Source organism: Toxorhynchites rutilus, chromosome 2 (assembly GCF_029784135.1).
Source record: "Toxorhynchites rutilus septentrionalis strain SRP chromosome 2, ASM2978413v1, whole genome shotgun sequence".
NCBI classification, from domain to species: domain Eukaryota; kingdom Metazoa; phylum Arthropoda; class Insecta; order Diptera; family Culicidae; genus Toxorhynchites; species Toxorhynchites rutilus.
Window position 1 is genome coordinate 258121038 of NC_073745.1, and position 14574 is coordinate 258135611.

Sequence of the window (14574 nt, forward strand, 5' to 3'; positions counted from 1 at the left end):
ATTGAAAACCAAGTTTGGTGAGTGCGTTATCACACGAAATGGCCCAGTCAATTGTCCGCCTCGGTCGTGCGATTTGACGCCGTTAAACTATTTCCTGTGGGGCTACGTCAAGTGTATGGTCTATGACAACAAGCCAGCGACGATTGATGAAATTCGTACGAAAATCGAACGTGAAATTGCAGCAGTGTCGGCCGATTTATGTTTGAAAACCGTCGAAAATTTGGGTTCAGCGTCTGGACTTCTGCAAGCGTGCCCGTGGTGGCCATGCAAAAGAAATCGAGTTCCGTTCATAATGGCATCAAATGTTTTATCACATGAACAATGAATTTCATTGATATCCAAAACCGTTTTTGTTTTATTAAAAAAAATGGAGGATTTGTATCCAAGTCACGACCGCTTAGGATGTAGGAGTACGCAATATTTTTTTTTTTAATTTGTTGGTTTATCATTTCGGATATTATTTGTGAATGCGTCGAAATTTCATAAATAACTCTTTAGTAAAAAGATCCGAGGAACCTGAAAAGGTTTAATGGCTTGTGTGGTTTTGTAGAATTATTTCGAGAAGCAAGGATCCTTTCGTGCCCTTTGCGAGAACAATACACTAATAGGTCATATGTCGCAATTTGTTTCTTTATATCAATGCACGCATTGCACTGACTATTTAACGAGAGGCATCTTCCGGGCATCACCATTCAACAAGCATCAAACACGCGTCTAACAGATGCACACCGTTGCAGCGATAAAAATGAAACATCGCGAGAATGACCGTTTATGAAAAATCATTTCTCGACTCTCGATCAAAAACGTCAACAAATACGAATACGAGCAAATACGAATGACAACTAAAAGTATCGAAGGTGTGCTTTTCACATGTACAGGAAATGAACTAGTACTTAGTTTTGCGCAGCGGAAACAAGCAACACACACAAAGCCAAAAACTGACGGCTAGAAGCGACCTATAATCATTTGCACTCTTCTCTTTTTCGCCTGCTTTGCCATGGCTCGGTGATTGTGTTAATTGCAATGCCAGGTGCACTTCATGTGAAATATTCGCTAGCGTTCACAGCTCAAGAGGAACATAAAACACAAAATGAGCAAAATAAGCGACCTTTGTTGTTTCGGGCACAGAAAGATTCTGAGAATTTTCCTCAGACGAGATGCAATACTTATACGCTAGCGACAGCTTATTTACTATGCAAGGGTGGATTTTACTTCGCAAATATTCTCTTTTCGCTATACCCCTTCGTTGTTTCTATTCTAGCGGCTGCATAAGTTGCCCGTTATTGACAGCTCTGTTCGGGAAAGCACACAAATGGACAGAACAAATGTATGGGGAAATGGGAATGCTTCCATTTTTCATCAATTTAAACCATATACAGACCTTGGGATTGTAATGTATATCATATCAAATAAATCTTAGAAATTTACCGATTCACTTGGTATGCAGATCGTTAAGAGCACTACAAAAGTTTTTTTACGTAGTCCAACGCAAAAAACTTTTGTAGTGCTCTTAACGATCTGCATACCAAGCGAATCGGTAAATTTCTAAGATTGAAGAACCCGATACATTGGACAAATTACGTTGCACGATGAGCATTTGGAAATAACTACCGAAAACAATTCAAATATCTGCTCTTCGTGGTAAAGGCAGATCGTTATTGTTATAACTAGTTGAATTGCACTAAATATTATAAAAAAAACACCCGAAAGAAACAAAAACTCAAAATGACCGAAGTACAACTTTGTGTTGTTTTGATTTCTCTGTGTTACTTCGGACATATCGGGCGTCGGAGGGAAGTGCGTTTCCGTTTCTGTACATTGGACATTTTTTGTATCGGCGATTAAAAGGTGAAGAGGATAGATACTTGCACGATTGTTTTTTGCAATACATTCAATGATTGAAAACTAATAGTGTGCATCCATTAACTCGATTTGCTTACGTTTGTTATATAGGACCTTTCCAAAAGTTACGCGAGAAAAAAAACTTCCACATGCCCCCAGGCGCGCTTCTGAAGTTTATTTAGTTCTTCTTCTAAAAGCATGTGTGCACCAGGATTACCATACCCACCGAATAATCTGTATTTATAAAATTTTTTCAGTCTTCTCGAGACCAAGAATCTGTAGTTACAGATTTAAGTTTTTTTTTGTTTTCATGTAGACTTACAGATTTTTGAAAATAACGATCCAATATTGGTTATGGCTTGATCTCAATAATATTTTTTTCCAATTTCAGCTTGAATGAGAGTCACGTGAAGTATCCGCATTGAATTTCAACACCGTCAAATCGCATTGAAAATTGAGCGTAACTGTCAAAGGGCTATGATACCCGAGATGAAGAATAGAAGGTGGGAAGATTCACGGGTTTTGGTTGTGTTAAACTTTGATTGTATTAGTAGCCTGGAAGATTGGAAGTTCACATATCAGGCATACCAGTCAGTTACTCAAATGTTACAACATACACATACACATGATACACTCAATCAGCGAATAAATTTAAAAGAGGATATACAGAAACTAATCACATATTTCCAAAATATATTTTTCGCATTATAAAAAAACAGAACATGTCACGAACTAAAATGTGTATTTATTTCGTTGATTTCTTCTTATATCAGAAATAGTATTCTAATGTCTACTATGTTAGGATTTCAGAGCAACTTCATGGATGTTTTCTCTTGTCAGCAATTGTAATTACTTTTTTTACAATTAGGGTGATGAACACTTCATTCGTCTAAAACTAAGACACAAGCGGAAAATTTTTCGTCTCAATCTAGGTCATACGGAGTCAATTAAATTTATTTTTCAAGTGCATTTTACATGAAAAAACATGCAACCTTTTTCCCCATCCACTGTCAAATGTTTTTCGTCAAAGGAACAAAAGATTGTGTGACTCTGACTTTGTTCATTTACGTTTTTGGTCGACGAACGAAAAGTAAAATTTAATTGAAATTAAGTTTAGAATACCTCAATAATACTGAAATTTTAGTTTCTGCTAAAATGTCAGTTGGGCTTTTATGATTTTGAACGCTAACATTGATTTAAGATAAAAAACTAGTTCGTTCATTTCATCTGCTTATTTTTACTTTTAATAACAATACTTTTCCTATGTAGTGGACTATTATAAGAAAAGTAACATGCATAAATAAAATCTGTGACGTCACAGATTTAAAAATCTTCCCACCTTTCATTTCATTAAAACCATAAAAAGTGAAGAAAAACGCCGTAATGAAACTCGAGGTATAAACTAAAACAGTGTTCACCCAGAATCCGTACGCGTTGTATAATTGCTTTGCTGTCAAAAAAAAGCATTCGGCAAACAGGAGACAGCCCGTTTAAAATTTCTTTAGTGGAAATTAGGTATTTTGGTCAAAATATTTTGGAAAATCATCTTAGATGATTGTTCAGTGTATTGTTGCTTATCGATGCTCAAAAACTTTGTTATGAAATTTTGAGTCCATTCGGGGTGAAACCGATACTTTCAGGGTAAAACCATCACCTGGTTTGTATTCCACTGACAGGCAAAATGTGTCAAAATGTGTATTGAACCATATACAGATAGCTTTGATAGGTCTCATCCACAGTCAGATACGATTTTGATTTCATCTGTTTTGGGCATTCCTGGTGTGCAGTACTTGGAGAGTAGGCTAAACTTTATCTGCAGGAAAAAAGGGGGAAAACGAACAGAGTTCTTGTGAAACTTATCCAATCGACCTCGACCGAATTGTGAAATCCGTTCCGGAATATAGGTGAATAATTTTGCTCTAATCAAGGCCCGAAGAGTACAAATGTTCGTAATTGATTTTGATAAAGTTTGTTTTATGCACCATACAGTACATGTTGAATAAGCCTATTTTATCTATTTTAATATTACAAATTAGTTAAAGAGGTTTTTTGAGGTTTCTTTTTGTATAACCACAACATGGAAAAAATCCCGAAGGGGGAGGGGTCCAACCAGATACTTCCGCACCGGGTGCGAAAGGTCCACGCGACGCCACTGCCTGTCGCCATGATACAGCTAACCCGAAGTGTTCATACATTGTGGTTATTGAAAATAAAACCATACTTTTTTTCTAGCTCATTGTTTTCCTCCTTGAGTGGAAACGTTATCCTCTGTAGACGATACTCTTTAATAATGGTAAATTAATTATTTTACTGTTATTAAAGTTTCTCCTGAATTGAAGACTTACTCAATTGTCTTTGATTGTGCAATGGCACAATGAATACGGCGACGGGATCATATTCGATAAGCTTTGCCAGTAGGACACCATTACGATTCTATTTTTCCCATTGAATACGTTAGAAATAGCTACGTTGGAATACGCTTTTTTATTGTTTTCAATCCTATTCAACCTATCAGACCTAAATTTATTAACAAATTCGCGGTTTTTACTCAGTATCCCTTTCCATTGCAGGATTTAAGCCGATTGGACACTCTTTCCTATTGAAGTTACGAACCCAACTCAACAAAAAGCAAAAACCTAACATTTTCGGGCGAAAAATCGATTTTTTGTCGCGCACGTTATCAGTTTGCTATGAACATTAGTTAATTTACCGGAAGCCTCAGTAGGGAAGCAATTCGAGCCGCCGTTTGATCCGTTCGTAGTGTTGTATATGGTGTTGACTTTTCCCGTCGGGCAGAATGTTATTTTTCCACTTCCACTTCTGGGAAACAAATTAGCAAAGTTTACCTTTCTATACATAACATTTCCATGTCCTTGCTGCTTTTGTTTCGTGCTCATTCCGGGAACCGTTCCTCTTCAGCTTCTATTTTCTAAATTACGGATATTTAGAAGCTTTCTCGACGGGTTTATAATGCCGTCGTGGTGAGAGATAATTTCGCAGACTTTTGTACATTGGGTTGGAATTTGGGTGTTTTGGTGGGGGTGCTTTATACAAAATCGCTGAGTAATCGGCTTAGAAGTAACATAATTTGCCCAAGATTCATGGGAACGACAGCTAAAGTATTTACAAGAGTTGGGAAGGAGGGTGCTTTTCGAGCGCTGTCACTCGATATAGATAGAACTTAAAGCCAAGCTGAGGTAAAGTGCAATTTTCAGACTTGGGAAGCGGTTTGATTTTTTTGGGGAAAACTATTCACATAGATCGATTTTCTTACGATTACTAGAAAAAACATGCAAACAGCAGTGCTCGTATATAACACAGTAAAGCGAGTTGATAGTTTGAAAGTATATAAATCGTCACAGTATGTACAAAATGAGGTGGTTTTATTGGAGTATGAAGCGTGAAGTAATGAGAGTTGATATTGTGGGTGAAGAAGAGGTGAGCAAGGTGGAACGCTCTACTTACCACTCCCTGGGGTAGACCGACGTCGTAAGTTGGTGGCGGGGAAGCTGGCTGGTATGGACCACGAGCATATCGGAGTATTCCAAGCTGCTGAGCACGCTTGATTCCGCACTCGCCGAGACCACGCAACTGAATCCAGTAGGCACCAACGGCTTGATCGGCGTTGATCACAAAGTCATAACGTTCGCCTGGAAATGAGTGATTTAAAAAAAATTATCATTCACAGTTACACCAATTTTCATTTCTAACTTTATTATTTAATTAGCTTTGCATTTGTTGCAATAGTCATTCTATGACAGTATTAAAATTACCATGATTCAGCGGAACAATCCCACCCTCATTTCCAGAAGCTCGCTTAAGGATTGCGTGTTTCGCGGAGAATGTATATATAGCCCCCAATCGTGATCGCTACCATGCGAGTAGCTGCATATTGTTTCACATTAGGCAAAAACAAGTGTTAATCGAAAGCTACAAATTGGCACCTGTTTGGTTTTAGCACCCGGCGAAGAATTGACTTATACCCGAAGGGTCCGCGTGCGGATAATGTGCTTCTATTCCATTCACTGTGCCCCACATAATCTAGATTAAGCGCAGTCCGTTCCCCATAGGTAACCGAGGTTTTCCGATTTTCGTGCCATTGTCTGGTTAATTGGAAGCGGTACTGCTTTTCACATCAGGGTGCCTGCCGGCGGAATTCTAGGGTTAGAACTCGCCATCAACGGTGTCGGGGACAATGACAACGTGCAAATTAATCGTGGCCACGAATCTTTTCAGTGGAACCGACATACGGTTCCAGGCCACGCGGTAAATTTGCCTGGTAGAAGTCCCAGTCAAATAGGAATACCGGTGGAGGGAGGTACGCTTTAGCTATGCTAGGAGATGCTAAGCTACGATTTGGGGCCTGAATCTATACAACTCGTATGCAAATTCTACATTTTCATTTACTAAGACTAGAATTAGTAACCAAGCAGGGCGGTTTAGGGATTTAGGTCCATTTTCTGGACAATTAAGTTAAGTTAATTAAGTTAATTTCATAATAAAGGAAGTAAGTCAATCCTAGCTGTAATAATTGACGACATCTAGGAACTGTGAGTAGATTCTAGAAATTGTTGCCTGGGCTTGGAAACATTAAAGTTAAAACAATATTTTATGCAAGTCGAGCTACAATTCTGAATATGATACCTTGAAGATCCGCTGGTACAATGAAACTTCAAAAATTCAATGTTCTCGAACGCTATATCTATTAAGCTTCGTTTTTTTCAACGTCCTTTCCATATTTAAGAATGAACGAACTAAATAGTTGACCTTTTTTACTTTTTTATTTATTTTGATGTAGGATTTCGTCACAAGTAAATATTTGAATAAAAATATTGTTTTATCGAACGTTATCTAATGTATTTCAACAAGTGGTATAGGAACGAACAATTGTGATATCAATTAAGAAAAATGTATTTTTGAGGTTATAAGCTACCCAAAATGTTAAAATGAAATTATCAATTTTTCTGATATTCCAAGTCAGGATCCAGGCAAAACATTTTATGGACCGAATTTCCATCTACGAATCGCAACACAATCGACCTATTTATGAAATGAAGAAAAATGCTGACGAAAAGTGGATCATGATCAAAAAGCGGTGACAGAACCACTTGTATTTCGGGATTGGTTGATGGTACGAAAAATGTTTTTACAATCGAATGCAGATAATTTATGTTCGTTACGGGAAAAACATTGAAACAATTATTCCGATGTAGTTTTGATGATTTTTCGTGCTTTTCTTTAGATACAATCCATCAAAGTTTGGACTCTATGTTGGTCAACCTCACTGGTCATTTTATCGCACGATCTCTTCATGCCTGCAGCATCTCGAGTCTCTTTGGAACCCTTCTTCAATTTCCGCTTGACAATTACCCAATATTTTCCGATTGACCGAAATTGGGGACAATTGGGAGGATTGACAGTTTTATCAATGTAATCGACCCCATTGTCACGGTACCACTGAAGCACCTCTCGATTGAAGTGGTAGCTTACCAAATCTGGCCAAAATTTCACCGGACAATGGTGAGCCTTAATAAACGGAAGAAGACGTTTCTGCAGTCACTCTTCCCTATACATTTCTGAGTCCATTGTCTTGTTTGTGACGAGAACCTAGGTTTTCTGTCCGCAACTGAACATCTCTCACCAAATGAAGAACTTTCCAGCAAATTTATCAGTGAAAACGAACTTAAATTTTCTTGAAACATCTTCTCTGTCAGTGACCTTACAGAATTTTAGGCGTTAGAGCTGTCCAAGAACCATCTTCACGTACGTTTCGTTATCCATCAGCATGCATCCTTTGTACTTCGTCATAATCGTGATGTTCATTTTTCGAGTGTGTCTTTTGGCCATCAAATTTCAGCGTTCTGTTTGGATGCTTGCAGGCACCTAAATTACGATACCCCTCTTGCATACGAAATCTGCAGGTCGTACTTTGGTTAGAGTTGTGTTTTTGGCGATGTCGTAGTCCGAGAGTCCCGGCTTTGCCTTAATTGTTCTCAATATGTTCAACCTCAACTTCCGATCGTAAGTTCCATCAAGATGCGTCCTCAGATCCAACCGAACAAAAATAGCTGAGTCTCAAGGAGAAATTCCAATTGATTCATGTAAAAAACAGATCAGGATTTTGCACCTTGCTGGAATCAACAACATACAGATCTAAAGGGAACTGTCACGTATGAATTTCAGTACCGAACAATTAAATCACGGAGACTGTGACAGTTGTTCACAAAAAAGAAACTGGATAAAAAATGAAGTGTGCGAACTGTAGCGGTGCTCAAGGCATCCGCATCCGGCAAAGTCTAGCCCTCTAGGCAAGAAAAATGGCGCGTGAAATGAACATGAGCCATAACTTTATGCATAAAATAATCAAACTCATCGTTATCTCTACGTATTGAGGCACATCTTGCTCTATGATGCTGTCAAATTATAGATTTCGTCTGATTAGCATAGCTTTATGAAACAAAGGTCGATCAATACAAATCTCGTAGACGTTTCAACATATTGCAAGAAGGACATTGAAATGGAGCGCAACTCGAAACAGTTTGCACTGATCTCAAGGGAGCCTTAGACCGTGTCGATGCTCAGCTGCTCATCAGTTAGCTAAGATGATCTGATTGGGCACATCTTCCCCATGCTTATGTTTGGCTGAATTCCTTTTGATCAACAGACAACTCAGTGTATAGCTTGGAAGATTGCAATGAATCTGATCATCAGAATTCAGAATTGTTGTGGTAACCTTTACATACAGAAAAATCCTCAATTGTCAGGGTTTAGAGTTGTTTTTTAAATTCACTACCTTAGTTCAGAGATCACTATTCGAGTGGTTCAGTTATATGGAAGAAATCTGGGTCAATTGGATTTGAGTCATACAATCTAGATTCATTGAATTTTCACTAAGATTTCTGCCATGGATAAACTCCGCTTGTTTATTGCTGTCCTTTGCTTGGAATGAAAACTATTCAGCAAAAACAAAATTAAGCCAAAGCAATTTTTGTTGCAAAAATATCGCTAGGAGACACGGATTCCTTGCATATTCATGGACAGGTCAGTACAATAGTAGGGGAGAGTCGGGAAAGACGGACACCCCTGTATAAATAATAAATTGTGTTTTTTTTCTAAATTTTATTGATGTACAAACTTGCAATACAGTGTATCGATACCTTTGACACTTACTGTGAACACCTAGCTTGCTTTCAGTTAAAATTGTAAATAAAAATAAAAAAAGTAATCTACAAAGAGCAGTTCGATGAAATTTTCGTCTGCAGAGAATAAGGTTCACATGTTATCGAGTAATTTTTGGGGTATTTTTCGTTACGTGAATATTTTAGCGTCACTTCTCTTTCACTTTATCGAATCAGCGGTGAAGTTTTCTCATTTTTACTCCAGAAGTATTGACAAAAATAGAATACTAATCAAGTCGGGTAAAACGGACAAACTCCACCGATAGAAGACGAACATTTTGTTTTGAAAACAATTTGATTATCTCCTCCTTTTTTATGACCAGATGCCCACTAACTACGTTTGCAAGTGCAACCAGATATCATTGACGAATATGCAGAGCAGTTTTTAAAACGTTATCCGAATTAGTCATTCCGAATGCCGGAAGCTATTTTAGACATGAAAAAATGAGAAAAATTACAAGCCTTTCTGGGTGATTTTAATCTAACCTTTTTGTTGAATTATTTTTGAGGCATATTTGAAGACCTCCAAAACTTATCGAGTACATAAACGTGAATTTTCAGTTAGTGTCCATTTTTCCCGTCAAGTTTCCGCCTTTCCCGACTCAATCTTGTTTTTTTAAAGATGCCGGACACATTCATTTTTCAAAATTTCTTCTTCAAAGACAAATTTTATTATAAAAAGAGACATAGACTATCAATTTGTGGTGGAATAGCTAGATTTTTTTGTGAAATTAACAAAAAAAATCAACTTTTACTTGGGGTGTCCGTCTTTACCACCTTTTCCCTACCAGTTATGTTCCTGTAATCGATGTAATTCCCGCGATTGAATTTTAAAGCGAACATATTTCGGAAGCAATGAACCGCTATGTGTTTCTTTTGGGCACTTTACACGATCAAAATTATTGACAATAATTGTTTTCAATATCGTGACAGCTAGGCTTTCGACATACGATTTAACCTCAATCAATATTTTTCCACCTTACACGGTCAATATCGCCCTCAACCTGAGACAACGAAAGTATCCACGATGGTTAGTGGCGACATTCGAGTTTGGGTTCTAAACTATTCTCCATCATATTAGAAGGCTAAAAGGCAATTTTCAATTGGCAAAATTTGAATGAAAATATCTACTTGGTATTTTTTAATTACTTGAAGCGCGTAGTCCTAATCCTAACTTAACCTATTTCCTCTGAATTGCAGATATTCCTACTAAAATTTATTATTATAATCAATTTCAGACACAATTTTTGTATGGGATTTTCCCACCACTTGCAGGAAAAAAGTGATTTGCATTCACATAGAATACTAATTTGATTCGGAAAAGTTAATTTTCATTCATAATTTACACTTTGAAAATCGTTATTCCTTCTCAAAAATACATCATTATACTCGATTCACAAATATAGACTTTTCCTTTCAGTTTCAGAGATGCCAGATTATTTTAGTTTGCGAAAATATATTATTATTATCCGCGAGCGGGTGAGCCGCCGTGCGGATTATTCGCGGCTGCGAGTTCCATAGTAAACCAATAGGCCTTCCGGAATTCGTTAGTGAGTAGTAGGCCCATGCTCTTTTGTTTTGGTCATGGCTTTTACATTATTTAGCCACTGGTGTACACGACCTAATAGATGGATAGTTTAATTATTTCTGTGTTGATAAAACATAGTTTTTATGTTGAGACATTTTTTTTTCGTATTTGTATCTCTTTTTTGGTCCTTCAATTGGTCATCCACGATTTTCGTTATTCGCGGTGAGTTTGCCCGATTTTTCCGCGGATAATCATAATTCTACTGTAGTTTGAAATAACACATGATGTTTTTTCACCTGTGATTTTTCCAGATCTTCTCTTTCTTCAAATTTCTTAGCGAAGTGTGAAGAGACACACAACCTAGACTAAAGTGGCTGCCACGCTCGCTAGCGCAAAAAAAAATGACCGAGTTCAACGTCAAAAAATTCCTAAAACGTTGTTAAGTTTCATCCAATCTCCCACCGCCACATTGTCAGTTTACTTTGAGGTTTTGATTTGTATCGTGAAAAGTACCGTATTTTGCTATTAAAAGTATCAGTTTTCCAAACCGAAAGCTTTCATCTATGGTTCCTACAATTTCAGAAGTATATAAATTTTAAATGCAATCGCAAAAAAAACTAACAAAAATGAAATATCCGCTTGCAAATCTGGCAACTCAGTGACTTCCAGACGTGAGGTAAAACGTCAACATCATGCATCCATATGAAATGTCACGATATTGATGCTCGAAAATCATAAAATCCGGATTTCTGCGTCGTCGGCTGTGTTTAGCTGTCATTATGCTCTCAAATGTCATCTCATTGTCAATAATATTGACCGTGTAAGGTCCGCTTTTAGGTTGACTATTCCCGTTCCTCTGATGCATTCGCAGTTTCAAAACTTCTCGTATTCATGATAGGAGTTGTGGTTCGAGACAGTGTTTAATCAATTATTTTTTATTAGTTTTATGTTTTGAGACCTATTATAGAAACTAAAATGAACATGAAAGAGCAATAGTGCGTATCGGATAACACAACTTCAACAAAATGGACCTTGGCAAAATGTTGTCTCGTCGGCATATGTCATTTGCATTTCAGCAAAAGTCTACAAAACTGCGAAGTGTTATGCAACAAACATTTTACACTGAAGTCGCTTTTTACGCGGTTTGTTTTATACGCGGTTTTATTTTACGCGGTTTTTTACGCGGTTTTTGGAATTTACGCGGTTTAATTTTACGCGGATTTTGGAATTTACGCGGTTTTTTACGCGGCACGTATCAACCGCGTTAAAATTCAATATGCTAATTGATGTTACTTTTCACGAAATTAGTTTGTATTGTATCACTAATTAGTAGCTGATAAATAAAAGAAGATATAGATAGCATGATTGTAGCATGCAAAGAATTCAGGTAATCAATTGTTAGAATATGGGTTGCATTTTAAACTAATACTTCACTGTTTGTTAGATTTTTAAACAGATTTTAAAAATTACCTGGTTTATTTTTACGCGGTTTTTGTTTACGCGGCACGTATCCCCCGCGTAAAAAGCGACTCCAGTGTAATTTGTCCGCTTAATGAGCACCGATTATTCATTTTGAATTCAATTTCATTGATGTAGATGAATTATAAAATGAATAACGGTTAATAAATGAAACCTTTGCAAATTACTGACGTTTTTCTAAACGCATGTTTTATATTGCATCCTCGCATTCAAGATAGTGTTCATCAGTTTTATGATTGGAGATGAAATTTAATCAAGATTATCAAGATTTTTGATTAGTTTAGAAAGGATATTACTGCGTTTCGGATGGCACCTCAACAATATGTGTTTAACATTGGCAAAATATTTATTTGTATCGTATTTGTATCGGCTTCTGTCAGATGAGAACAAAATCGTCCATATTATACAAAAAAGGTTACAAAGTTGCTGAATGTTATGCAACCAGTTTTGTTGGCGGGTGTTATTGCTGTGATCTCAGAGATAGGAAGTTATTCATGTCTATTAATTTGAATCCGGTAATCGTTGGGGTGGCTCAACATGCGTTAGCTCCTCTGCTCATCAAAATGCCATTCCAGTTTTGCTTTTAACACATTACGGCGAAACGAGTAGTGGTGTCCTGTGCCGAGTAATGTATACATTTGAATGCCACCATGCAGTCCGTGGGTGAAATTTTGTGCACTTGCACTTGGACTTGCGCTAACGCAGCGCACTGAGCAAAGTACGGCATACGGGTTAGGTGTGCGAAAACGTGTTTGCAGTTAGAAATGAGTTTGTGGCTAGGATGAAAGTACGACGAACCACCGCTCCTTGGGGCCGCCAGCAGCCATGCAAGGGAGGGGGTGGTGAGTGAGCAATTGCGCACATTGCACCGGATTGCAGCACGTGCACGCAATGCGAAGGGGGTGGTGGAGAAATGGGGGGAAGATACATCACGGCAGTAATCGAGCGATGCCTTCTAGCGTATCACAATGTTACTTGCATTGTGTGCAACTATAGTTGATTGAAACGCGATGGCTGCTGGCGATAGGTATGTGTGCCAAGGGGGCTAGTCGAGAAAGCTGCTGATTTGTATTGCCACTTTTGTGTTATTTAATTTTTAATTTCATATTTTGGGGTTATATTTCAGAAAAGTCCGATCCGATTCTTATCAACGACACAAACGTTTACGAGGTACTGCTATTCTCGAAATTCTATTTTTATAAGTCTAATATTGATAGTTTACCAAAATACCGATCATGGGAGAAGCATCTGCATGCCCAATGCAATTCAATCAGCTTAAATGGTGACTAAAATAACAGTCCGGAGCCTTGATAGCATGCCCACGAAATGGATTTAAATGATAAATGCACCCGGCCATAATTGAATAAAAGAAATCAATTCTATAGTACCACATCAACATTCCTTGATCCACTGATGACACTTTTTGCAGTATTAATACATATGCTTTACGTTTCATTCCAACCATTCATGATGCGCTCTTTTGTTCCCTCGCCGAATGGAGCGTAAAATTGCGTGAATGCGATTAATAAATCATGCCAAATTGAAAAGCATTATTTACTTTTGATCATTGATTATTCCCACCTGTAGCGGCGGGTGGGTGGAATGTATTTATGAAATTTTTATCTGCTTTCTCTGCGTCCAAAAGTGGCACGTATGATTAATGATTGTTCCCAGCGACTGAACGCTGCTCCTCCGCCCGATGATGGAAATCAATGCGTTCAAGCGATGGTTGTTGCTTTTGACCTGAATTTTTACAGGCCATATCACTCTTGTGGGCTTGCGAGACGCCCCACAATTGAATGCACTTGTCGCAATGCAGGCCTGGGTGCATGGCTCGTTAGGCTCGAAAATAATGGTCGATATTATTTAATTTTTAATTGCGTTCCATGTGAGAGCTGCGGCGGTTGCATTGTTTCACCAGCCGTAATGCACACAACCATCAGTGCATAATTGGCTCGCTTACCTGAGAATGAAATGATGGTGTTGACTTGCACTGGATGCACCGGTTCTCCGTCGGTGGCGATGACCGTCAGGGTGTGCCCCTCGATGGTGACTTGGGCCGGGCAAACCGAAGCGAAAGCGTTGATCATACGGAATCGGTACCGTCTGCCGGGGGTGATGGTGAAGATTTCCAGCGGGGTGTTTGTCATGAAGCCAGTGTTCGGGTCGCGGAACTGTCCCTTGCCGTTGATGAGCATCGATTCGGGATCTTGGCCGGTGTTGACGGCGAGGCGACCTGGATACCGTTCGGCGGCGTCCTCGTGGAGCCAATCGCTCACCAGCATGATGTGGGTGGTGAGATCGAAATCGTACAGGTGCGAGTTCGGGTCGCGGGACGGTGGCTGACGAACGACAATACTACCGTAGAGACCGTCCAGTTTCTGTAGACCGGTGTGAGCGTGCCAGAAATGAGTACCAGCGTTACCGGTCCATTGATATCTATGGGGAAATAAGGAAAATGGATTCCATGTTGAATAAAGTTGAATTTAGATTACCGATGTTGGGATATTCATAAAACGGTTTGTGAATTCTATTTTTTTCCGTTCT

The 14574-nt window shown here is 38.4% G+C and overlaps 1 protein-coding gene across 2 annotated transcripts in view; it reads right to left on the reverse strand.

Annotated features, from left to right (window-relative positions):
- Window positions 1–14574, reverse strand: part of LOC129764599 (uncharacterized) — a 339603-nt gene that overhangs the window by 29578 nt on the left and 295451 nt on the right. For both annotated transcript variants that reach the window (XM_055763825.1, XM_055763827.1), the window contains exons 4-5: window positions 13991–14466; window positions 5308–5492 (exon numbers count right to left, since the gene is read on the reverse strand). In XM_055763825.1, coding sequence (XP_055619800.1) covers window positions 5308–5492; window positions 13991–14466 — 661 coding nt within the window. The remainder of the gene's footprint in view (window positions 1–5307; window positions 5493–13990; window positions 14467–14574) is intronic.